The sequence below is a fragment of the Lepidochelys kempii genome, chromosome 8 (assembly GCF_965140265.1).
Source record: "Lepidochelys kempii isolate rLepKem1 chromosome 8, rLepKem1.hap2, whole genome shotgun sequence".
In the NCBI taxonomy this organism is placed as follows: domain Eukaryota; kingdom Metazoa; phylum Chordata; order Testudines; family Cheloniidae; genus Lepidochelys; species Lepidochelys kempii.
In genome coordinates, this window is record NC_133263.1 from 31,215,100 (window position 1) to 31,242,901 (window position 27,802).

At 40.5% G+C, this 27,802-nt stretch overlaps 1 protein-coding gene across 1 annotated transcript in view; it reads left to right on the plus strand.

Moving 5' to 3' along the window:
- The window catches only part of DOCK2 (dedicator of cytokinesis 2), a 501,787-nt gene that overhangs the window by 464,304 nt on the left and 9,681 nt on the right, over positions 1 to 27,802 (plus strand). The window contains exons 43-48 of the mRNA XM_073355961.1: positions 3,459 to 3,543; positions 5,188 to 5,274; positions 14,580 to 14,756; positions 16,286 to 16,369; positions 20,617 to 20,754; positions 25,787 to 25,914. Coding sequence (XP_073212062.1) covers positions 3,459 to 3,543; positions 5,188 to 5,274; positions 14,580 to 14,756; positions 16,286 to 16,369; positions 20,617 to 20,754; positions 25,787 to 25,914 — 699 coding nt within the window. The remainder of the gene's footprint in view (positions 1 to 3,458; positions 3,544 to 5,187; positions 5,275 to 14,579; positions 14,757 to 16,285; positions 16,370 to 20,616; positions 20,755 to 25,786; positions 25,915 to 27,802) is intronic.

The following is a 27,802-nucleotide window of genomic DNA, read 5'->3' on the forward strand; positions in this document are numbered from 1 at the left end:
GTCTGCTTTTCTTCTCCCAAAAACACAGTTCCCAGCCTCTTATTCCAGTTCCCTGGGGAAATTGCAAGGGGATGGAGGATGTGGGTTTTTTTTTCTAGAACACAACATGAGTTTGTATACTTGTCTGACCTCCAAACCAATGCCACTGTTTGTTGCTAATACACTTCCTCACAGCCTACGGAGTAAGGTCAATGGGAATCAGAAGGAAGCAAATGTTAGTTCCTTCAAATTCCCTCCTGAAACTACTCATTTAAAGCATGGGCTAAGAGCAGCAGCAATAGGTAACTGGGGATAGGTTTAGATTAAAAGAAGATCTACCTGGCTAGTAGCAAGAACCACCTAAACAAACGCACACAGGTAAGCGCTGGGGGCAGCAGAACCAATATTAGTAGAGGACCAGAGACAGGTCCAGTTTAAAAACTACTCTATATGCTGTTGTAGCCTCAGGGGCAATGCTCGGCTCCTCTCCCTCTCTTCCCAGTGATGTCACCTCTGGTGGTTTCAGCAACACCAAGACAGCATCTCTGCAACAGCTGCTTTTCTGTTCTTCCACCATGCCGAATTCAGAGAGCCCTGACGGTCCAGGAACAGTGACACCACTCATCCTGCTTGCCCTCCCTGCCTGAGACAGCTGCTGTCACCTCTGAACATTAAAACTCACGAGTGTTTGCATGGCACTCTCTTGCTTTCTCTAATTTTCCCAACATATCTACTCATACTTATTTTTTTGCTCCTTCCTGGAACCTTCCTTCCCTGCTTATCCTCTCCTGAGCTCTACTCTCATCTCGCTCTGCCCTCAGAAGACTGCTCCCTGAGTTCATAAACTGGGGAGGGAGAATCCTGGTGCCCTAGGGGGGGTGGATCTTCCTCCTAAGTCCAAGTCTGGATTGGATTCACACACCTCACCTCCCTCCCTACCCAGTTGCCGGGGGCTCACCATGCTCCTGGGAAGTCTTTTGTTCCTGGGGACTGGCTCTATCCCCCAAAAACCCTTCCCAGAAACTAGGATGACCAGATGTCCCTATTCTATAGGGACAGTGCCAATTTGGGGGGCTTTGTGTTATATAGGCTCCTATTACCCTCCATCCCCTGTACCGATTTTTCACAGTTGCTAGCTGGTCACTTTACCAGAAACATACCTGGGTCCTGATGTCCCACATATTAATAATAATCTAGCTGATCCAGTTTCAGATCTCTTATTGCTACTAGTAGTCCTAGGAAAAAGTGGTCAAAACTGAATTCCCTTTTCAGTGTGCCCTTACTATTGAAGTAAGGCAGACATTGCAGAGGTGAATTGCTGGCATTCCATGTATTGGTTTAGAAGGCTTTAATTCAATGGGAAGAAAAATGTACATCTTTAATGGAGTGGAAATGTGCTAGCTTGGTTCAAATCTGCTCTCTCACCACTTGCACCCAACCTATTCAGCTGTCATATATGTCAAGGATATTAGCACTATACATGCTGTCCTTGGAACTGATCACTGCTAGGTAATATCTTTCTTTTCAGGAACACACAGATAACAGCAAATTATCCTTATCTTTTTAGTCTAATCCTGTTCAGGCAGCTTTGCAGAAATAGAAGACTCAGTGATATCTTCTTAGTTGAATAAAAGGGTCTTGATTCTTAGCAAAGAGAATTTTCTGAAAGCAATGTGAGGCAGCTGCATTTTGCTTGGGAAGGATGGTGTCATGTAGTTCCACATTTGAAGGAATCTCAGGGTTACAATATTGGCATTAAGTCTCTTCAAAAAGAAGGCTGAAAGTTCAACAGCTTTTTATTGCCTTATTAACTGCCCTGGCTCCTTCTGATTTATAAGCTGTTCCACAGGCTTTTGTTACATTCAGAATGGATTTCTGCAATTCTTTGTCTGCAGGTTTGTCAGTAGCATCTTTACAGATATTGCAACTAATCCAGAATGCAAAAGCATGAATGATCCACCTAAAACTAAAAGGATGGGAACAAGCACATTTCTCTTATTTTGAAATGAAATGTAATTTGGTGCTCCCAGTTTCAACTTAAATGTATTTTATAATTGGTGACTGACAAGCACCTCAGTGAAACTGGCCTCTTTGACTGGACTTTAAAGTCACTGCAACACCAGCAACAGTTTGAACGTGGTGCTGTAAGACTCTTGAAATCCCCTGCATAAAGGAAAATCTTTTGCCTTATGTAAGATTTTGTAATCACATCTCAGACGCAGAACTCAGCCAGACTGCACTAAATTTCTTCCACCAAAAATAGGGAGGATTTATTTTTGAGAAGAGTACTTGTTTGTAAGTATAATTCTTATTTGTAAGAGGTGATTTTAGTGCATTCATTCTAGTAAAGTGGTTGAAAATTTCTGTCCTAAAAGTGGTTATATAAAATTATTTGAATTGATATGCCTCTTTAATCAGTGTGATTTACCAAAGAGGTAATTTCAGTGGTTGTCACCTAGTTCAGGAATCATACACTTACAATAATGAGCAAAATGAGAGTGCTCTTTGGCCAGACTCGGCCCTATGTTTTCTAAGCCTACTTAGCCAAAATACCAGGTCATTTCTGAAATTCTTTCTGGAAATATTTATGTAAGTTGCACCTAGTCCTAAAACATTGTTTTTGCCCTGCAAAGTCTGTCTCTGCTTGGCTTTGCTTTAAATTGAATTCCTATAAATAAATAAAGTCTCCTGGGCAGTAAAATATTTAAAGTATGTAAGTATGTGTTGTGTTCTTTTCAAGTTACCTCTCAATCCTCCCTAATTGTATGGTAAAGTGGGCCGGGGGGTGGGGGGGAGGGACAGGGCGAGGTGGATGTTCCTCTTGCTGTGCAACAGTAGTTGAAGATTATTTTTTAGCTAAGGAGATCATAGTATGAAAATTCACTGGATGCTACTGGTGTATTCGACCTTGATATTCCATTCTATTAGATTTTTTTTTTTCAAAATCCATCGAGATGTGATAAGAAATAGTTGTTTATGGCTTCATGTTTAATAAACAGCTATTTTGCTGTGTTGTAGGCAGAATTATCCAGAGATCTGATCAACTGATTTGGCATCGGAAGTGTTTGAACAAGCACACATTTAAGTCCAAAACAAAATATCATCTACTCCACTTGGTCACTTACTGTTCTTAACAATATACAGTGCTTTTTGGGTCAATCCATAAAACATAATTCAGAGGTGCATGTCAATAAAAGCAAAACCCTCCACTACAGCTTCCCCTAAGTATTTCAGCCATATTTTGAAAGGCTCACATCCTCCAGGTCACAGTCACATCTGTGATGAAACTTAGTGCTACTGTCCCTGTTCGGTGAATAAATGATTTCAGTCTTCCTTGCTGTTGTTGCTGCACTTTTCACAAACACTAAATCACACTTAATTTAAAAAATAAAATCAGACAAAAAGAAAGCCATTTACTTTGATGGTGGGATCCAGCTGTACTTGAATTATGCTTTTTACATCTTCTTTAAATCTTTCAGCTTTTATAAATCCAACTACGTTCAACGATTCCACTACTCAAGACCAGTCAGGAAAGGATCTGTTGACCCTGAAAATGAATTTGCTGTAAGTAATTTTTTGACATGGCAGCATCTTTGTAAAATATGTTGGCGTTGCTGTGCTTGTGAATTCAGAGATTAATCCTTTAATAGTCACGCCCAGCTGCCCCACTATGGAAGGCCTACTTTCAAGATCTGAAACAAGACCTATTTTCATTTCAACTACAGTACAATTTAAATCTAGGGCTTCTCTATTTTTACATTACTCTAAGTACTTTTCAACATAGTCTCGTTTTACATTTCCTGATTTGTACCCTAATTTCCCATTTTATGATCTTAATACTTCGTTGTTTGGATTTTAGGTAAAACCTCTCTGTTAAGTAAGTGAAATACAATTTGGTTGTGCAGGACAGTTGTCTAGTAAAATTTTCTATTGTTAAGCAAGACAAAATATAAATACATATCAATAAAATGCATCGCCACTAGTACTTAATAACTGCTCCACTCATAAGCTACCGGTATGGGCTAAGGAGTGTAAATTGTCTGTTTTCATCACTCATGTGAAGTGATGACTACTGTATATACCATACTGACTCACATCAGCTGTTCAGTAATGCAATAGCTACAAATAATGTTCATGGTTTTAATATACTTTGAGATCTACAAGTGCTGTAAATTATATGATTTTTATAATGTCATGTTCAACAGTGTGGTAAGTTTTCTTACTTTAGAGGAATAAATATATAAAGTTTCATTATATCATAAAATTGTGTAGTTGAATATATTTTTCTAGTCACGTTTTATGGTAAACCAGTGCTGTCAGGATATTGGTGGGGAAAACAACTTAAGTTTTCAGATTTATAAGAGCACCTTATTTCAGAATGGTACGAAGCACTTAAATTATGTGTATTTTTCTGATCAGTGACTAATAGCACTAACTAGTGATTCCACTAGTTGTGTGGTCTTGTGTGGGCAGGGACTGTACACACTGTCCCACACCCAGAGCAAGTGACACTAGCTGTATCCTGTGCTTCCAGTTCTAGAACTTTAACATCCTGGCATGGTGATGTGTAATGCGTCTGTCTAAGAATCAGACACTGTAGTAACACATTGTACCTTTTGAGGAAGGTAAATATTAGTATTTCTGTTTTACATATGGGACACTTGACAGTGAGGCTGTGTCTGCATTAGACCTGTTGTTAAAATTTCCCACTGTTGCTACCACCAACTCGGCTCCCCATGGTAACAATAATAGGAGGAGCATTAGGGAAGGCAGAATGCTAGCAGTTTAATCTGCCATGTTGTCTAACCTGCTTACAGCAACAATGTGGTTACAATTCTGGCACTGTAATATAGAACTCCTCCTGCTGCTAGGACCAGTTGTTTTCCTTCAAGTTTCTTAATTCAGAGTAAAGAAGGCCAGAGTAAGTGTTTTACCAGAGATCACACAGTCAATAGTGGCAGAGTTGGGAATAGAAATTTGGGGGTTCCTTACCTGGTAGAGACTGAGAGCGTAATGATGACCTAGTTTTGAAACAATAAACCACAAATTGCTGTGCTGGATTCCCTTTGCTGCATCTTTCTATGCACAAATTATCCTATGTCATTTTTCTACCTTATCTTTTATTTTGCAATGTAATTTCTATCAACTTCTATCCTGAAAAGACTAAGGTTTCAATCCTGTCTCTTTTTTTAAAAAAAACAACAACAGTCTATGTGGATTGAGAGAACATCATTTGTTACAGCTTACAAACTTCCTGGAATTCTGCGTTGGTTTGAGGTTGTCTCCATGTCACAGGTGGGTATTTACATGCTAAGTATCCTGATATACAAATTAATGTATATAAATGCAGTGTAGCGGTTCTAACACAGACTTATTTTGAGATTAAATGGTTCAAATTTTTGTTTGTTTGTTTGTTTATTTATTTTCTAAATCTACTCACAAGACTGCTACTCTGTACATTTTAGGTTTTTTTGTGAAATCCCTGAAAGCTACATGGAAACTATTTTAAAACATCATAATAGAAGCTCAAACTAATGTATATCCGAAATAAAAAAAATGACATCATGGCTAAGCAGCAGAGTGAAAGAGGCAGTTAGAGGCAAAAAGGCAATCTTTAAAAACCAGCAGTCAAACCCTACAGAGGAAAAACAGAAAGGAGCATAAACTCTGGCAAGTCAAATGCAAAAGTATAATTAGGCAGGTCAAAAAAGAATTTGCAGAGCAACTAGCAAAAGACACAAAAACTAAGAGCAAAAAAAATTAAGTACATCAGAAGTAGGAAGCCTGCCAACAACCAGGGAGGCCACTGGGGGTACATCTACATGGGATTAAAAGACCTGCAGCATGGCTGTGGCTGGCCTGGGCAGCTGGCTCAAGCTGCTGGGACTCGAGCTTCAGGGCTCATTTGGGCTCAGGCTGGAGACTGAATTCTCACAGCATCCCAGAGCTCTGGCTCCAGCCCAAGTATGAGCATATACATAGCAATTTTTGAGCACTGGAGCTCAAGCCCCACTGGCTTGAGACAGCTGACCTGGGCCAGCCGCAGGTTTTGTATCCCTGTGTAGACAAACCCTGGATGATCAAGGTGCTAAAGGATCACTCAAGGAAGACGGACCTGTTGCACGGAAGCTAAATGAGTTATTTGCATTGGTCTCCTCTGCAGAGAATGTGAGGAAGATTCCCAGACCTGAGCCATTCTTTTAAGGTGACAAATCTAGGGTGACAGATTGAGATGTCAATAAAGGTAGTTTTTGAATAAATAGGTAAATTAAACATTAAGAAGTTACTAGGACCAGATGGTATTCACCCAAGGAATCTGAAGCAACTCAATTATGAAACTGTAGAATTAACAGCTCTGGTATGTAACTTATCATTTAAATCAGTGTCTGGCCCAGATGACTTCAGAGTAGCTAATATAGTGCCAATTTTTTTAAAAAGGCTCTAGAGGAAATTCTGGCAATTACAGTGTGATTAAACCTAATTTCAGTACCAGGCAAACTGGTTGAAACTGTAGTAAAAACCAGAATTATCAGACATATAGTTGAACATGGTATGTTGGGGAAGAGTCAACACAACATGCTTCCCCAATCTTTTAGAACTCTTTGACTGGAGTCAACAAATGTGTGGACAAGGGTGATCCAGTAGATATAGTGTACATGGATTTTCAGAAAGCCTTTCACAAGGTCCCTCACCAACAGCTCTTCAGCAAAGTAAGCAGTCCTGGGATAAGAGGGAAGGTCCTCTTGAGGAGCAGTAACTGGTTAAAAGATAGGAAACAAATGGTAGGAATAAATGGTCACTGTCATTAGATAGGATACTGGGCTACATGGACTCTTCCCATTATTATGTTCTTATATTGCTAGGGTAGGTGGTTGGTAGTTTTTTACCAGTGGCTGGTAAAGTATTGACCAATATTTGTGGAGTACAAAAGTTGTCTCTTTCACCAAGATGAAGATGGTCTAATAAAAAAATATTACCTCAACCACCTTGTATGTGTCATGGAAAACATAGCATTTTGACATTTTATTGCAAATGAGTAAAACATCTATGTAAAAGGTAGAAGATAACCATATATCTTGCCTGACAATTTTTCTACTAGATTTTGACAGAATCTCTACTTTAGTGCAATACATTGAAATGACTGACACCTCAGCCCTGCTGTGGTTAAAGATTACAACTCATATATCCTTTGTAAGGTACTGTCCTGAGACTCCCTGACAAAAGGGATAGTCAGTCTTAAAAAATATACATACAAGTGGTCATGGGCAAGCCTCTTGGCTTTTGAAGTGAGGGCTTATCGACACAGACACTTTATGTGCAGCAAGCCAGAGTGTAAATCTACAGCACACTAGCTTTCTGTTTGGACCCTGTTACCAAACACTAATAGTTCTGTAGTGTTAGCACAAGGTAGCAGGCTCCTCCGGGCCAGCTAGTGCATAGCAAGCTAATGCACTGCAGATTTACACCCTGGCTTGTTGCACATGAAGTGTCTGTATAGACAAGTTCTGAGGTATTGTTGGTACATGGTGGGCCAAAGAGGTGTTGGCAATTACTAGTACAAAAATAATTTAAGATTCCTTCAGTTTTACTTATTCTGACCTTCCTTGTTTTGAGGAATTTGTCAACATTATTTATACTTGGGGAAAAAAAGCTTCTCTTTACATTATTTCAGTTTTTATCTGCTGTAATTGCACAAAAGTCGTTCTCAGCATCATATTTATTACAGTTCCCTTGAATTGACACTGGCGATCTGAAATCATCTGAAGGAAATCCCTTTGGTGATGACTTATCATAAAACATGATAATAGTATCCCCTTTGGTAATGTGAACATCATAAGTTCTCAGAGGTATCACTCTGATTTCCTCATAAAATGCACATAAAACTTACAATTTATGGCCACTAAAAGAATTTGGACAATTTTTAAAATTATTGGTTTTGCCTTTACTCTACATGTGATCACTTCCTTTCTTCAGGAGCCACTTCTATCAAAAAAATTAAAAAGGATAGAAGGAACAATAGGCACCTCTTACTCAATAGACTCCTTGTCTTCTCGTTGCTTGCAGTAAATCAGTATGGGAAATTGGGAATTAGTTCAGTGTAGCAAAGGGAACTCCGCCAATCCCCACAAAATGAATACACCAGCGATAGTCAGGCTGAGGCTTGGGAGCCACAAGTGGCTCTTTAATGTGTCTCCTGTGGCTCCTTGCAGCACATGGTATTAAACCACTGTGTACTTTAATTATTAACCAGTCTAAGTCATTAACCATTCAGGATGCTTTGAATAATATATATAAAATAGTAAATGAAATAATGAATTCACACAATCGTGGCTCTTTTAGGTGACATTGATCGTTACTTTGGCTCCTGAGCATCACTTGAAATACACACATGTAGATGCACTAAAAGAGACAGGACCGTTAGGAAATATCTGACATGAAGCCCAAAAAAACAATTGGAGGGGAAGAGGGTTGCCCCTCTTCCTAACCTGCTGCCTTAACAGGGTTTTGGGGGGGATTTTTGTTTGTGTTGTTTTTTTTTTTTAATTTGATCCACTAAAAATCCCATTGACCGTAAAACTGGACATCACTTCAGATCCAGGATCTCAAATGTCCTGCTAAAAGCAACCTGGCTTATGAAGGATATAAGAGCTTGATTCAGGGGAAAAGAACATGAGTCCCTTCCACAGAAGGCCTGCTCAAAGCCAAATGGAAGCCCTGATTAATACAGCTAGTAGCACAGAAATGGAATATGAGATTTTTATTTCTGCTTCAGACCCATATTAGAACTATCACAGCAAGTTAAAATCTTTACATCTTCAGTGTTCTATAAATTTTATAAAGTACAACTCAGGTGGTTAACAACAGTCAGGAATTGGAATTCCATTGTTTAGCCACGCATAGCTTTTATAGCCTAAAAGAACACAGGAGATTTAATACTTACAAAATCTGTGGACCCCAAAGTCTGGGCAGCTTCATTGAAAAGTTTTAACTGTGGCTCAACTCTAGACAAACTCCCTCATTTTTCAGTAGTGCAAAGGAATGGTAATTTATTTTGAGATGGAAACATGCAGAAAACTTAATGATTTTGTTTGAGTTGAAGCCCTGTGAACTGTAAATAATTTGACTAAAACAATTTGAATTTAAATGGCTAAATTTCACATAACTCTGAATGTACATTCCAGAATATTATATTTAAATACTATATACTGTATATAGGCCAATTATAAATATTACCTGATTTCCTTCTTATGTGTCACATTCATCAACATATTAGGATCATATTGTAAAATCCACACAAAGGTTTTGCCTTCAGGAAAAACTGCATTTTAAAAATATTTCCTTGGCAACTTAAATTTATAACCAAGTATAGAAATGTAAGTATGAGACTGTCAAATTAAAGTTCAGTCTTAAAAGAAAAACGTGCTTATGTATGTTACTAGCAGCATCCTAAATTATTACAAAAGAAAATAAAATCAAATTTCCTTTACCATTTATAGAGGGCTTTTTAAAAAAAAAATTGTCATTCATTTTTGAGAAAGAGAAACTCGTAAGCTTATTTTCATTCTTGTTTTTATTCATTAACTGCAGTATTAACATACCTCCCAGTATTTAATGTGGCTAAAGCAGGACACAGCACCACTCAGGTTTGGCCTGTCTGCCCCCTGTAGATGGAGATGGAGAAGCTGATGGGCCAGACATGAGTGGCACTGTGACCCTGTGCTCCAGGTGGCAATGCCACTCAATTTGAGGGCCCTCTCAAATGGAGGGCCTGGGGCAAACAAATGGCTTCTTCCCCTGGTCAGACTTGAATGTGGGAAATGTTCATTTTAACGGGCACAGGGGGTTCTGGGGCTGAAAATGGGACAATGCCATGAAAACTAGGACTGTTGGGAGATCTGATGTTAGGGGTTCAAACCTGTATCTAATTAATTTTTCCCTAAAATTATTTCTATTCAGAGCTTTTATTAAAAAAAAAAGGAAATATATTTTGGCACATATTTCCTGATTCTAATCTCCATTTTCCTGCTGTTCCAGACCCAGATAGCTCAGGCTCTGTGTGCTACCCACTCCCTTGGTCTGCTCCACCCAAGTCCATCTTTTTTCACAATCCCTCCTGTCCCCTGGCACAGCCTCCCTTTCTTCCTCAGATCCTTTATCAAAACTCCCTTGTTAGCTTTCCATCAGTATCATCTATTCAGGTGCCACATGGTCTTGAACCCCATCATTGTTTAACAACCTAAAGAGCACTGCACAAAGCCATAGAAATGACCTGAGTTCTGTGAATACTGATGCTCTCCCCAAGAGCAATTTTGCTTTTCTCTTTCTTTTCTGTGGTCTCTTCTCCTTCCCCTTCCTCTTGTCATCTCCCATGACATCATTTGTCTACTGGAGACTGCAAGCTCCTTGGGGAAGGGACCTTCTCTTTTATCTGCCTGTGAAGTGTCACGCATGCCTATGTCATTATATATGCAACATGACCCTCTTGAAATTTTAAGGCTTATGTCAAGGTTGGTCCCCCACTCTGAACTCTAGGGTACAGATGTGGGGACCTGCATGAAAACTTCCCAAGCTTACTTTCACCAGCTTAAGTTAAAACTTCCCCAAGGTACAAATTAATTTTATTCTTTGCCCCTGAATTTCCACTGCCACCACCAAACTTTAACTGGGTTTACTGGGAAATGTAGTTTGGACATGTCTTTTCCCCTCCAAATCCTCCTAACCCTTGCACCCCACTTCCTGGACAAGGTTTGGTAAAAAGCCTCACCAAGTTGCCTAGGTGGCTACAGACCCAGATCCTTGGATCTTAAGAACAATGAACAATCCTCCCAACACTTGCACCCCCCCTTTCCTGGGAAATGTTGGATAAAAAGCCTCACCAATTTGCATAGGTGACCACAGACCCAAACCCTTGGATCTGAGAACAATGAAAAAGCATTCAGTTTTCTTACAAGAAGACTTTTAATAGAAATAGAAGTAAAGAAATCACCTCTGTAAAATCAGGATGGTAGCTACCTTACAGGGTAATTAGATTCAAAACATAGAGAATCCCTCTTGGCAAAAACTTAAGTTACAAAAAAGATACACAGACAGAAATAGTTATTCTATTCAGCACAATTCTTTTCTCAGCCATTTAAAGAAATCATAATCTAACACGTACCTAGCTAGATTACTTACTAAAAGTTCTAAGACTCCACTCCTGGTCTATCCCCGGCAGAAACAGCATATAGACAGACAGAGACCCTTTGTTTCTCTCCCTCCTCCCAGCTTTTGAAAGTATCTTGTCTCCTCATTGGTCATTTTGGTCAGGTGCCAGCGTGGTTACCTTTAGCTTCTTAACCCTTTTCCTCTGGCCAGGAGGGATTTTAAAGGGGTTTACCCTTCCCTTTATATTTATGACAGCTTAAATCAGCATTAAGTTAACTAAGGGCTTGTCTACATGATAAAGCAATGAGCACTAGAGGGGTGTGAATTCTAAAGCACACTGCTGTGTTGCATATTAATTAGCTCTTGTAGACCCTTCTGGCATGCACTAAAAATTACCTAATGCACATTAACTTAGTACTGTTGAACAATTTGGCATTTATCTAACAATCTGATCTCAGTGAGATAGTACACTAATGCACACTGGGGAGCTTTTAGTCTACGCCAACATGGTCTACACAGACCAGCAAGCATGCCAAAATGTTTGGTACACTTGAGAATTTACATCCCTCTAGTGAGCTTAGCCACACCATGTAGACAAGCCCTAAGAAGCAACTATTTAATTTGCAACTGTTACAGTACATCTGAATCATCAGCAGGAGAATACTGTGGGAGCTGGACAGAGACCCAAGTAGTTCCTAAACTGGGATTTGTCTTAAGCATTAGCCTTTTGTCTCCCATATACTCAAGGTTAGATAGTTATTTATACCTTCTATATAACCACCAAGTGGCTAAAGGAGCAAAGCATATCTTGGTGGATTTTTACTGTCATGATAACAGATAACCCCATCTACATTCTGGTCTTAAATTGGCGCACAATGCTGTACCATATTTAGAAGGGGAACATGGTTCTGTGTGATCACCTATTTCCCTCCTTTCTTCTCAGGCAACGTGACTGTGGGTGCATCTCTCCACCTCCTGTCCCACTTTGAGCATTGGCACAATGTCCATCTTTTTCTGATGGTAGCCAGCTCTCCCTGCAACAAGAGAGAGAACAGACATGCTGCTGGCTATAAATAAGATATAGAAAAATATCAGCTTTTCCCTTAATTGTCCCTGTTTTGACAGAACCCAATTCATTGCCACATGAATGCAGACAAGGAAAGATCTTGTTCTGAGAGACCTGATGCTGTTACATTAGTTCTAGCTCAGACATCAAACCCGTTATGTTTTTATCTAAGAAATGATAATGACCAAGGAGGGGGAATGTCAACAGCTGTTAGAGAAATTCATCATCTATGATACAATATGATGTTTGTGTTACTCCTTTGAATATTTCATTCCTTAGTGGTGGGAGCGTGCATTTCAAAAAATATGTCCTCCTAGAGCAAGAAATCACTAACGAGTTCTACTTTATTTTTTCCTTTTCTTATATTTTCTTGTCCCTTGTTCTTGATTACAAAGGACAACTGCATGGAAGCAACATCTTGATTTCCTAGGAGTTCATCTGCTCCTGCTGCTATTCTTCACCCGAAGTCATAATCTTCTATTTCAGAGTAACAGCCGTGTTAGTCTGTATTCGCAAAAAGAAAAGGAGTACTTGTGGCACCTTAGAGACTAACCAATTTATTAGAGCATAAGCTTTCGTGAGCTACAGCTCACTTGAGCTGTAGCTCACGAAAGCTTATGCTCTAATAAATTGGTTAGTCTCTAAGGTGCCACAAGTACTCCTTTTCTTTTTGCGAATCTTCTATTTGTGACATTTCAGTTGGTTACTTTGCTATTGATTATAATTTCAGAGGCATATACAAGGGGATTATGAATTCAGAGGTGGAATATGCAACAGTAGTGTCCTGAGGAGAGAGGATTGCATAAAAATACACAAAAGATATAGAAGGTTTGTTTTTTCAATGATTTTTTTCTCAGCGCTCTGCTGTGATAGGTCCGTTCTTCACTCCCCTCCACACACATACATATTATTAAAACTGTTCACTTTGAAAAATATTTGCACTTCCTCAGTGCTCTCAGAACAAGAAAAGAAAGCACAGGATATATTCTACAATGGATCTATTTCTGTGCAGCATACTTGAGAGCTCGCTGAAAAGCACATCTGAGCTCTATATTGAGTTATCTAATCCAGTTGGACACTGCTTTAGCAGGAGGCCAGGAAGGTTTTAGGGGTCAGCATGAGTGGTTATGATTTTTGTTTGGCTTTTTACACTTCATTAGACAAAGACAATGCCTGTGCCATAGGGATGGATTAATTTATTGTATCCACCTGGCATGAAAGTCCCAGTGTACAATGATTGTGGAAAATCCAGTCCTGTAGAGGCCAACTTACTCTCTTCCAGACTTTCTACCCAGATTTACCAAATCACAGAGACTCCGTGATCCAGGTCATTTTCATGACTGGGCAGAGTATTTCTCAGGCAACATGGGTACTTAAACCGTAGGTACACTCTGAAACTTTTCATGATAGGTATTAAAAATGCACCATCAATGTGGGCAAGCTATCCTCTCCTTTGCTCCAAGATTAGGGCCTTTCCTTCTATTAATCAGGGTTGTGGGACTGTTCATATGGATTGTCCTCCGATACTGCTTGAACCTCTGAGGTTCCAGAATGGTCAGGGTGACTTAGTGTTCATGCCCAGTAACATATTGGTACCTGCCCTCCTCCTCTACAAATCACCTTAGACATCGCATAGTATATGGATTAATCAGCTCTTTATGACACAGACCATATCTTCCTTTATGTCTACAATGGAGCCCTGACCCTCAGAGAGTCAAAATCCCCTTGCCCTTTCCCTTTTTAAAATGCAATAGTGCTTATACCATAGGAAAGAGAAACAACATCACATGACTAAGATGACCAATCACACAGCAACAATCATGAATAGCAAATGCAGTTGGTGAGCAATCCACAAACCAACGTTTGTTCATTCCTCAACAATGGAAACTTTGTAGGGGGTCTAGAGAGAGCCTCCTCTCTATTTTTTAAGATAACTGCCATTTTTGTGAGGTTTGATCCATTCCAAATTGAATACATTTCCTGCTGCAGAGTACTTTTTTATTTTGAGATGTCACTGCAGGGACTGGTTAGCAGTGTCCGGAGAGGGGTGGGTGAAACACCACCAGACTCTGAGAAATCACCTGACAACCTCCATACAGTCTGAGGGCAGAGCTTTAACAATAGGCCACAGAGATATCCCATTCAACAAACAGGTAAAAATCAAACTCTGCCTGTGAACCAGTAGTGAATAGAAACTAGGGTTTAATTTGTTGAATGAATTGTTGCCCGTGAGTAGTTTCCCAAATGCACATATGAATATTCACCAAAAACGGGGGGAAATGCTTTTGCTGAGCAGATGGTTTTCTTTGGGCTTGCTATTGTATCAATGAAAACCAAGAAAAAATGGAATCAAATAGACACATTAAACATTCCTCCTCTTATTTCATAGGCGACTATCAGTCCACTGGAGAATGCCATTGAGACAATGTCCATGACAAATGAGAAAATTTTGATGATGATTAACCAGTACCAGAGTGATGAAAACCTTCCCATTAACCCTCTCTCCATGCTTCTGAATGGAATTGTTGATCCAGCAGTTATGGGAGGCTTTGCTAAATATGAAAAGGTAATGATTTTAATAGCTTTAAGATCATCTTCACAGATTTTTCTATTCTAAATAATGATGATAGCTCTGTTTCTGCTTGCTTAGTGATTGTCAAAAATGGCGGTGGGAGATAGTGGGATGGGGACAAAGAAAGGCTGAACCTCATTAATTTGAAGATCCTCAGACTCTGGTCACGTCTGACTTAGTCTCCTTTAAAAGTTGACTCTAACATGGATGTAGGACTGATGCTCAAAATGAATTGCAAGCTTGGGGGTTTCCGTGTAAGTGTGATATGGCAGGATATGATTACACATGTTCTAATGAAATAGCCTTCCATGTCTCAACTGGTTTGGTCTGGAGTAAGTCACTGCAAATTCTCCTTCTAGCAGTCTAGCAGACTCAGAGTTAGTAAATCTCTTACCTTGTTAACTGCTTTTTCCAGTAACTGCAGCCTTTTGAAAGGCAGTTTTTGTTGTGAAGAAATGTATTTTGTTAGAACAACAGAGTACATGGAGATGCAGCCCCTTAAGGAACTCAGTTATTGAAGACAATAATTCCAAGACAGCCTCATAACAAAAATTTTGGAAGGGATATTAAGTATCACGCATCAAGGCTTAAGACAATCTCTGTTAGAGATAATGATGAGACTTAATTATCACACATCTGTGGAGCTCTTGCACCTTCATGTGAACATCAAGTGCTGGCTTCTATCAGGCCATCTAGTCCGGTATCCGGTCTTTATCATCATATGTTCCCAAGCAATCCAAATCTTTCTGTCCAAACCTATAAATGTCCTGGAAGGTGTCTAAATCATTTAAAAAAAGACATTCATCTGCATGATATTCACCAGACGTGCAGTGAGGCAATCTGTCATAATACAGTTGCTTGTTGACTTACTACCTTTACTTTGGGCTGAGAAAGAGGTGCTGTGATACATAAAGGGTGTGTGTGTGGGGGGGGGGGGGGGAGTAGCTCCCTTTGAACAGACCAAGAGGGATTTTACAGCTAGCTGGCTGCCTGGCTGTCCATCAAAGGGAATTTTCCCCCTCCCCCATGTATCACAGGTGCTGTGAGTAATGGCTCAAGTTATGAATTGCATTGGTATTGGTTTGTGTCCTATAGCAGCAGGTGGAAAAGTTTAACTCTTATCTAACTGATCATCCAGGAGGTGCACTTATGTTAGCTAAACAACAACAAAAAGGTACTATTCATTGATGGATAAATTATAGCACTCCAAATACTTCGTACCCCTAACTAAAGTAAATGTTAGTTAAAAAACTTGAAAACAAGAGGTTGGCTTTTCAGGATGGTGGTCCTGAGCTCCAATGCGTTAAATGGACACTGAAAATATTTGAACAAATAAAAATGCCCTTTCATCCTCAATTCATTTATTAATAAAGCATCACCACAAGTGGCTGCTCTCAAGGAAAACAGATGTCTTATCATTCGATTAGAGATAGAGTTCTATCGTGATCAGTGACTCACACTGGAGAAAGCATTGATCCCTTTTCATGTTAAAAGGGACTGAATGATTTATATGCCCCTCACAGGCTTTCTTCACCGATGAGTATTCCAAAGACCATCCAGAGGATCAAGAAAAGCTGAACAGACTCAAAGACCTGATTGCTTGGCAGGTAATGCCATACTGGCTGCAATTTTCTGAGGTTTACCTAGTTATTCCTTTTTTCCATTTATCAGTTTTCTTTCCATTGGGATAGTGTAATGTGACTTAAATGGTTCTGTCATTTAAGTCACGTTTGTATTTATGTGTTTCCCTCTCCTGCTTTTTTAAAAGGGGGAAAAAATCAACATTATAGCTAGAAACTAACAGATCGGCTCGGTGCTACATTACCAAAGATTTTTAAAATGGGTTCCTACTAAAATGTTACCTTTACCCTGTGATAAATCTCCTGTCTTGGGGACATGTGGGATTGCAGAGAGGAGGGAAGAGAGGCATTAATTTGAATCTATTCAGGCAAAAATTCTCTCTCAAACGCAAAAGGAGGCTTATACCACTTGGCAAATGTTCACATATATAACTGGAAATCTACTTTATTGACAAACTTACTGAGATGCTGGATCAAATTATACAGCCAAGAGTTGTTATCTTCTGGAATGGAGTGGTGCAGATAAAACTTTGTAGGGGGTCTAGAGAGACCCCCCTCTCTATTTTGTAAGATAACTGACATTTTTGTGAGGTTTGATCCATTCCAAATTGAATACATTTCCTGCTGCAGAGTACTTTTTTTATTTTGAGACGTCACTGCAGGGACTGGTTAGCAGTGTCCAGAGAGGGGTGGGTGAAACACCACCAGACTCTGAGAAATCACCTGACAACCTCCATACAGTTTGAGGGCAGAGCTTTAACAATAGGTCACAGAGATATCCACTCCAGCATATCTCTGGAATTGTTTGCCCAAAATTCACACAAAAGGAGCTACCCTTATTGCTACTGAGTAAGATCTTAAGCTCTAGCAAACATCCCTGGAGACAAAACTCAGAGTGTAAGAAGACCATAGGGGGCTTCACAGGTTGATGAGAGAAGGGGAACCTATAAATGTTAGAAAAGAGTTCATCTTCATTTTTAGCTTCCTCACACATTTTAAACGTTCATTGTTTGTCACTTTTTTTTTTTTGAGTCAAAAACGTCAGTGGAATTTTTTGTTGCTTCGGGGCCATGTAGTACATACCCCATATCACGTGCATGACTGCTGCTGCACATCCTTGTGCAACACTCAGCTCCACAAACAGAATAGAGGAGTGGTAGTCAATACTTTATAAGGTTGATCTCTCTAGAGAAAAGCCAGAATATTTTACCTGCGCCAGCTACATTCCAGCTCTTCCTTTCTTATTTTTAAAGTGTGCTTTGATAAGCTACCCAACCTGCGGCTTCCCCTTGTTCTCAAAGAATAAAACACATCTACTGTAGATAGTGTCACAAAGGCAACATCAGTTTTGATGAGATTCAAGGGAAAATAGCTCTCTTTATTGTCCTAAACTATTTGGTGCTACAGTAGAGGAGAAAAAAAGCAACCATGACTTCAGGAAATATCAGAGCTATTTTTATGATCTTGTCAAAACAGTTAATGCCGCTACAACACTGTATCTGATACACAGAGTGACTGTGGGATAGAAAAGTTTCATTTTAAATTTCTCTGCCAATCTATAACCACCGCTATTTGTGAACACCTCCCCTCCCTGCTCTGAAATGTTAACAACTTGAATGAAAAGAAATATACTATATTTGCTATGAACAGAATAGGCATAAAAATAATTACATTAAGTTTATGCACAATATTAAAATATGCTAGTGATTCTTAAATGTCTCAAACCCTACCACTGTGTCCTTTTTCCCCCTCAAGTGGATGGCTGGGAAATATTATTCATTAGACTGGAATCCTCTCACCAGTAATGTGTGACTCTAGATTTCTTTTGATATGTCCTGGATATCCCTCTTTCTGCTATAGAGCCTGCCATATATTTCCCATCACTGTAGTATCAGAACAGCTCACATCTATTCGTGAAATGTGATTCACAACACCCCTGTGAGGAAGGGAAGCATTATCTTCATTGGACAGATAAGGAGGCAGCAAGCCTTGACTATCTGTTCCTGTCTTTAACCACAAATGAAGCTTCCAAATAAGTTTCCTTCACTGCATCTTCTTGAATTTTATTTGCTCTGGTTTTCGGGCTTGCCGTAACTGATGGTCACCAAATTTCACAGTTTTGTCTCCTGGATACCCCACACCCTTATCTGCACAGCGTTCTCCCTTATTGGCAGTCTGAAACACTTAATGGATGCCCCAGATTGCACTACAGCATTGCAGCTTTTGTGGTTTGTCTTGAATTTAATACAATGTCCTTAGGCCCCAGAACTGTGATTCAGACACTTCCCATTAGTCCCCCAGGAGAAGATCAGCAGATTGGCTATAACAGAGGTACTTCTAAGAGCAGGCTGAGAATGAACTTCCATAAAATATGAGATCAATAAGGATTTTTTATATATATGTTAATGCTATTTACAGGGTCATAACACAATACATGAAACTAGAAAATATAAGTGGATAATGCAAAAAAAAAAAAAAAAGAAAAGAAAAAAAGCATTATTTAGAACTAGCTATAAGGTTTTTGCTGCATTACCAAAAGATTATTTGCACTAGGACATTTAAAAGTATAGTGAATAAATCTCACAAATAGCCTTCTTAAAGAACTTAGGAGCAAGTAGGTGCCCTCACAGTTGGGGAGAAGAGTGGGCTAGTTTACTATTGTTTATACATAGGGGCCTACCAAGTTCATGATCCATTTTGGTCATTTCATGGTTAAAGGATAACCATAATAAATGTTATGATTTCAGCTATTTAAATCTCAAATTTCACGGTGCTGTAATTGTAGGGGTCTGGCCCAAAAGGGAGTTGTGGGGAGGTCACAAGGTTATTGTAGAGGGGGGTTGTGGTACTGCTATCTTTACTTCTGCGCTGCTGCTGGCCGCGGTGCTGCCTTCAGAACTGAGCAGCTGGAGAACGGCAGCTGCTGGGCGGAACCCAGCTTCGAAGGCAGAACCGCCCCCAGCAGCAGCACAGAAGTAAGGGATGACATGGTATAGTACTTCCACCCTTACTTATGCACTGCTGCTGGCAGGGTGCTTCTTTCAGAACTGGGCGCCCGGCCAAGAGCTGCTGCTCTCTGGCCGCCCAGCTCTGAAGGCAGCACAGAAGTAAGGTTAGAAATATCGCAATCCCCTTAAAATAACCTTGCAACCTCTCCTGCAACTCCCTTTTAGGTCAGGACCCCTAACTCGAGAAATGCTGGTCTCCCCCGTGAAATCTGTATAGTATTGGGTAAAAGCACAGAAAAGACGAGATTTTACAGTGGGAGAGACCAGATTCCATGGTCTATGACGCGTTTTTCATGGCCGTAAATTTGGTAGGGCCCTATTTATACAGTACCCAAAAGTGTGCCAGGCACTTTACAAAACAACTAGAGATAAGAGATACAGTCCCTACCCTGGAGATCATATAGTCTAATGTAAAAGTGTAACAAAGGCAGTGGGGAGGCAGAGGAGAAGGATCATAGTAATAATATGATTGCTTCATTCTGAGCACATTTAGGTAGTATATTTATGTATTTATTTTCTGGTAAAGTAACTTGCTATGTGTTGCGACACAGAATTTAAGGGATTTCATGTGGGATTTAAATGAAGAGAGGATGTTGTCTTGGTGAACTGGGATGGAGAGACCCCCTTGCTAACCTGTTTATCTCTGAGAGAATGGCTGCCTGCACCTCTCTTCATCTAACTGAATAGGTAGACTTAAGATCTCCTGGCTTAAATCACTGGCAGTCCCAAAGAAAGAGAGTGATGGATTTCCAAGAAAAGTCAGGACTTGGAAGCTGGGAGTGTGACAGCCATTTGGATCTTTGTCCTCCCAACCTTTCTGTCTACACTCAGCCATCAAGTAATGGCAAGTGCCTTTGTTAGCAGATGGATTAGTATTTGAGATAACCAAATCTCTCTTTGACAAGTCATATGAGTGCAGAGAATTGAACTCTCAATGCTGTTTCTGTGAGCAGAACCAGGGATTTTCTCAGATTCTTTCACAGGGTGTATCCAAATCTCAGAATATGAAAAAGAACAAAACCCTCCATCACCATGAAGAAGCCCACTCAGGCAGCCTGCTCCAAAAGTTTACACAGCAAGCTGGCTTTTTAGAAGCCTTCTCCAATTTGCAGCAAGCTGCCTATCTGCTTCTCCCAGTTCCTGGGGCTGACAAATATATTACAAGTCTCAGTAATGGTTTTGCAGTTGACTTGGAAAATTCTGTAAATGGAGGGAGGGGGGCTTGGCAGATCCAGTTTAATGTTCTTTCTTTTCATTTTATTCAAGATACCTTTCCTCGGGGCTGGAATTAAGATTCATGAAAAGAGGGTTTCTGATAACCTTCGTCCTTTCCACGACCGTATGGAGGAGTGTTTCAAGCACTTAAGGATCAAAGTAGAAAAACAATATGGAGTCAGAGAATTGGTAAGGCTCTCTATTTCTTTCTTTCCTCTCTGCTGCACTTTCCCTTTATTTAGTGTATGCCCTGTACTTTTCCTGTAAGCAAAAGTGCCTCCTGCATATTGGTTACTTAGGGTGGTCCTGTGATCTGAAGGCACCATGATCTGAATCTTACAGTCACAGTAGTTTGTTAGTTCCCTGATGCATCAAACATCCCCCATTCTGAGATTTGGAACCCTTCCCTATCTCTGTTAAACTTGCATTTCTTTTTCACATTATAAAGAAACAAGCCATGACACATTTTTTTCTCTTTGGAATATTTTTTAGTAGCTCTGAGCTTTGATCCACACTTGATGTCCATAGATAGCTCCCTGCACTTGTCTGATTCCAACCATGTGACTCTACTTCTATTCCCAGATAATCCTGGGAGCAAAACAAGTCTAAATATCTGAACATTAGTTCAGTTCTTTGTTGGTGTCATAAATTAGACCCCTATCATTTGGGGATTGAAATTTTGCTGCTCCTGCTATACATTTATTTTTTAATTTTTACATGTTGATTCAGTTGTTATACTGGAAAAAACATTGTGAGGCAAACTTCTCCCCTACAGCCTGGGTATCATCCTATGGTATAATCCTGAATAACGCCAATTCCAGCCATTTATGTCAATATTGTTCCTATAATTCAGTCCACTGGAGACAGACTCACAATGTGGAAAGAGATGCAACCCAATGTCCACAATCTAGCCAAATGTTGAAGCCTTCAACAGCCATTTGGATCAACTTTTGTAAAAGTAAAAAGCAATCTATGTATGATTTTTATTTGACAAGAGCAAGAATAGAATGTACTGTTCTTGTGATTAACCCTCTTCTTCTCCACACCAAGATTTCCTTTCCAAGCCTTCCATGGTTTGACAGAATTCCCATGGCCTACACAGTATACAGTTATGACAGTTCTCGGGATGCCCAGCACTGAGAGTCAGTTATTTCCCCCTGCCTCCATTGAGAGAGATACTTGGTTGTGCTTAACTGGGTGTCAGCTCCCTGGCCCATCCAGTCTGTTAGTCCACAGGAGATTGTTAGGGTGGCTATGCCAGCTTTACTTTGCCTTGCAGGTTAACAATAGGTGCACCCCTGTCCCTGAGCCCCTTTGAAACATCTCCCTGTAATGTTCAGCCCCTTATCCACTGAATACTCACAATGATACCAGATATGTGGTCTGCAAGGGAACAGTATACCCACCAACTTGAACGTATCAACCCAGGGTCAGCTCCTTAAATAATACCACAGCACTGAGATATGTTTATAGTGAAAACAATCATAAGTTCAGTATCAAGACTTAAGAGATAGTGAGTAATGATAATGCAGACAGAAAGGTTACATAGAAAACAAAATCACAACACGTTTTCTAGAGACTAAACTTTCAGTCTAAGTTCAGCTCAACCAAAATGTCCTTTTCCAGCATTTCCAGCCAAGACTGGTTGGGATCCCATTTTCATGAATGTAAACACACTACCCATTTACTTTCTAGGTGCAGGATAAAGGGATGTCTTTTTACCTTCCCCTTAAATCCCCCAAAGATCATTGTCTGTCCCCAGAGACAGGACTACCCTGTCATTCATTCTCTAGTGGCTTGTCTCTGTTGATTTTGTATGTAAATAGAGCTTCTATTTTGTTGGCTTACAATGCTTAATCTACATATGAACTGAGATAGGTGAAAATACATAGTTTGTCAATCCTGCCTTGATCCAGACTTTTAGGAACATATTTTCATTATACATACATAAGTTTTTACATAGTATCTGTACATACATTTCATAGCCATATTAATGATCAGCTGAACATGGCTTTCATTTAAGATCGTACATGATACTCAGGTGGACCAGAATGTACATGCCAGGATCAGAATATTCTTGTAATCCCCTTTATCCAGTTGGCATTGAGAGGTTCTTGGAGTCACAACAGTGTAATATGAAATGTGATGATTGATAAACCAATTTATTTATCTAACTTAATCTCTGAGATTTATGATCAGTGTCCAAGGGGGCCTGAAATAGCTCCTTAGATGCACATCTCCCCCTTACTCATTCTGGGCTCCCTTCCTGAGCTGAGGTTCAGCATGTTTCAAAACAATGCGATGTGCTGTTACAAAATACAGTTCTATTCAAAGTTGCGCAATGCAGCAAAGCACATTATTTTATTCCTGCTCAGGAAGTTTCTCATAAATTAAAAAAGTTGGTGGATAGCAGTATTTCATCCATTTTATCCCATACAGAAAAGCCAGTTAATTTGAATTGGAGCACCATTTCAGTTTCATCATCCCTAATTCTCTTTCAGGTTGCTAATGCGAGCTTTTTCTATTTAAAAGGTGGCTTCACCCATTGTGTGTTATCACAGTACTCTGGGAGCTCACAGGATGAGAGGCAATTCTCACTGCACATAAACTGTGAAAAGTGTTTGAAAATAAACTTTGGAACTATAAATGGATTTTCTGATCCTCTGGCTAGAGGAAGCTGTCTTAGTGAAAAGCAACAGCATCAGAAGCCAACAGTCGGGGAGTCTAGCATATGAGATTATACGCCAGTTTCCAAACAGATTTAACATTATCTGAACAATCAGAAGAAGAACTTTATTATGTAATTAGCAAACATGGTGGGTCCTCAGATTTATTTTTAAAGTTATGATTGTGTTATTAAAGCAGGATGGAAAGTAGTTCACAATGGGTATGTGCTGGGAAATGCTTCTCAACCTGTGCCATTACAATGATGTGCTAAATGGGAAATGTTCACGCTTACGAAACTCACTTGAGGCAATATTTCAGGTGAAAAAGAGGAGGGCACGTCTGAACACACAGTTTGATTGTGAATCCTTGGACCCAACCCTCAAGAATGGGAGCAGACACTGCTGTTTAGATCTATGTTGGGAATTGGCCAAGAAACATGGATCTTGCTGCTACCTACCAGCATGAGGGACCAGAAAGGAGGAAGTCAAAGTCACTGCCATGGAAATAATCCCCACACAAACTGATAGCTTGCTGCAGCATGAGCACAAAGAAGAATGATGAGCGGCCAATAGCCAGTTCAATTTCCCCATTGCATTGACCAATCTTTTCTAATAAGAGAGACTTGGAGTCATGCCCCCCCTTGTCATCTCAGGCCCTGTCATTTACATGATTTAAATAATGGAAATGGATGGAGCACTATGACCACAGCAAATCAAGGTGACCAGATCTGATCTCATCTGGCCAGCCTGTCATGCTGCACCTGTTTTCAACCTGCAGGTTACAAGGAGAGGAATCTCAGCCAGTCAACATTAAAACATCAGGGCGGGGGGGGAAGAGAAGCTTAAACGTAGAGAGGAGGCAGCATCCAAGCTTGGGACTAGAGAAATAGTTTGGAGTGAGGATTGGTCAGAATTAGTTGATGAAACAATACAAATGCTTCCCTGCATCATGTCTGACTCTAGCCAGAGCCAAAACCCCTTTTTTCATTGTGTGTGTGTCTCAAATATAAAACAGTTTCAATTCTCCTGACCACTTATTCTCACTCTACCACTTAGTTTGAGAGTTCTAAGACTGGGATCATACCCAGGGAGAGTAAACAAAATCAAGGTAATGAGGTTACTCTTCTTAGTTAATGAACTGTTTCATAGAATCATAGAATATCAGGGTTGGAAGGGACCTCAGGAGGTCATCTAGTCCAACCCCCTGCTCAAAGCAGGACCAATCCCCAATTAAATCATCCCAGCCAGGGCTTTGTCAAGCCTGACCTTAAAAACTTCTAAGGAAGGAGATTCTACCACCTCCCTAGGTAATGCATTCCAGTGTTTCACCACCCTCCTAGCGAAGAAGTTTTTCCTAATATCCAACCTAAACCTCGCCCACTGCAACTTGAGACCATTACTCCTTGTCCTGTCCTCTTCTACCACTGAGAATAGTCTAGAACTATCCTCTCTAGAACCACCGCTCAGGTAGTTGAAAGCAGCTATCAAATCCCCCCTCATTCTTCTCTTCTGCAGACTAAACAATCCCAGTTCCCTCAGCCTCTCCTCATAAGTCATGTGTTCCAGACCCCTAATCATTTTTGTTGCCCTTCGCTGGACTCTCTCCAATTTATCCACATCCTTCTTGTAGTGTGGGGCCCAAAACTGGACACAGTACTCCAGATGAGGCCTCACCAATGTCGAACAGAGGGGAACGATCACGTCCCTTGATCTGCTTGCTATGCCCCTACTTATACATCCCAAAATGCCATTGGCTTTCTTGGCAACAAGGGCACACTGCTGACTCATATCCAGCTTCTCGTCCACTGTCACCCCTAGGTCCTTTTCCGCAGAACTGCTGCCTAGCCATTCGGTCCCTAGTCTGTAGCATTGGGTTCTTTCGTCCTAAGTGCAGGACCCTGCACTTATCCTTATTGAACCTCATCAGATTTCTTTTGGCCCAATCCTCCAATTTGTCTAGGTCCCTCTGTATCCTATCCCTGCCCTCCAGCGTATCATCTGCAAATTTGCTGAGAGTGCAATCCACACCATCCTTCAGATATTTATGAAGCTATTGAACAAAACCGGCCCCAGGACCAACCCCTGGGGCACTCCACTTGACACCGGCTGCCAACTAGACATGGAGCCATTGATCACTACCTGTTGAGCCCGACAATCTAGCCAACTTTCTACCCACCTTATAGTGCATTCATCCAGCCCGTACTTCTTTAACTTGCTGACAAGAATACTGTGGGAGACCGTGTCAAAAGCTTTGCTAAAGTCAAGAAACAATACATCCACTGCTTTCCCTTCATCCACGGAACTAGTAATCTCATCATAGAAGGCGATTAGATTAGTCAGGCATGACCTTCCCTTGGTGAATCCATGCTGACTGTTCCTGATCACTTTCCTCTCATGTAAGTGCTTCAGGATTGATTCCTTGAGGACCTGCAAGGTTGGTTTCCTCCAAATCTACTCCAAGAACATCTGTGCCATCCTCCAAACCTGGTGAGGAGACATAAAGTGTGCATCACAAAGACTGTTCATGGTATATTTTTCTCTTTTCTGTCCTATAGCCGGATTTCGATGACAAGAGAGTAGGTCGGCCGAGGTCAATGCTGAGATCTTATCGCCAGATGTCAGTTATTTCACTGGCTTCCATGAATTCAGACTGTAGCACTCCAGTCAAAATGGCCTCAGAAAGGTAAGTCGTTAATATCACACTAAATGCTGCCACCACCACATCTTGTTTTCATCCAGTTACATATGATCAAGCATAAGACTGCAGCCAAACCATTCAAGGAGTCAGATCAATAGCAACTACTTAATATATGTCAGCATCATCTTTGTATTGAAGCCAGGGCTACTCCAGATGCTGAGCTGTACTATTTCACATAATGTGCCGTCTGTTAGGGGGAAAGACATAATATACTCTAGAAAGCCCATCTGAGATGAAGATGAGAATGAGAATTTTATATGCACTTACATGGTTTTTGAATATCATTACACAAATATTTAACAGTTGAGGGTGTTATTTTATTCGTAAATTCTGTTTGAAAAATGTTTGTAAGCTTGATTTACATTTTTGTTTGTAGCGCCTCCCCTGAGTTGTGGCCCCCTCCATTTACTTTCCCCCTCTTCTCACATGGGTTGGGCACTGAGTTCTTTTTCTGGTGCCTAATGTCTCCTCACTGTGCCAGGCACAGAAGTTCTGTCTCTTGAGGAAATCAATACAGCTGGCAAAGGGTGTATAGCCCATTATAAAAGGGGTAATAAAGTACACAAACAGAAACCACAGCAAAAGAGTTACATCCCCAAAATAATGGCATAACAAAGGGTGACTTCATTGGGATAGGAAAATAGGATCTGGGGAAAGAAAGACTTACAGTTAACTAATAAGTATTAGACATTAATAAATAAACAAGTCTCCCACCTCACAACACTGATCTCTTATCCTAGCCACCAGTTCCATCCCTGGCATGTGGCACGCTGTGTTTGAGTCCTAAAACAGAGCGTTGTATCACTGTAATTGTTAGCCAGCATAAAGAAAGGGTCCTCTTACTATCTCTTCATTCCTGGTTGGGGCAGAGTTATCTTCTGGCTTTCATCAGGCTCCCTGGTCTGAAATACTGTGAGGGTCTTGGTTGGCTCTCGATAGCCAGTGCCAGATTGGATCTCTCTCTCTGCTGGATGCTGGTCACTGCAGTGCTGGAACTCCCTGACCCATACCGCTAGATCTCACAGCAGTGCAAAGAACCCCTTTTGTGGGGAGTGGGAATTTAGCAAGGTACTCCCTGTCTCTGATCTGTCTGATTCATTTTCCAAAACAGAAACTGAACTGTCTCCCTGAGTTAGGCTGTCCCCTAGTTGGGGGTTCTGCGATCCAGCCAGTGGATTGCTTGTCCAGATCACCCTATGCAAAAGCTTCCCTATTGGCCTCAACAGGAGTTTCTACTTCCTCCTTTCCCAATCCGTGACTCTACACATGCTGGGAAATGGTGTCAGAGGGCTCTGGTGACTATTATAGTTGTTGTCCTTTTGGGCGGGACCCAGTCCCGGTTGACAAATTTGGGGATGCTCTAAAAACAGCTGTTTGGACAGTGGAGTTGCTCCAGTCCAAGCTGCAACTTCAAAGTGCTCTCTACACGGCTATTTCTAGAATGCTAGCGTGAACCTTGCTAGCCCAAGTCTATCAACCCAGACTGAGACGCTTGTGTCCACACACTTTGCAGACATACTCTTGGAGGCGGAGTGTAGAGCTCCAGAAGCTGCCCAACTCCAAGTTGTAGGTACATGTGGGAAGGGAAGGTTTTACAAATGGTCAGATAGGAGATGAGGCTTCTTTAGTAAAAACCTCTCATCTTACGAGAAAAACTCTTACCCCATCATGCTTCCTTAAGTGTAGTTCTTGTCTAGTTTCTCTCTCAGACTTTGAGTTGAGCCTAAGATGAGAACTAGTCCATACCTGCTGCCAGTTTCAGATCTCAGATCAGATTGTATATTATTCTAACCTTTGAGCTTTGAATAGGTTATTGATTACACATTGTCACTATTATTACATTGTTTGGTTTTTAAAAACAAAACTTAGCGAC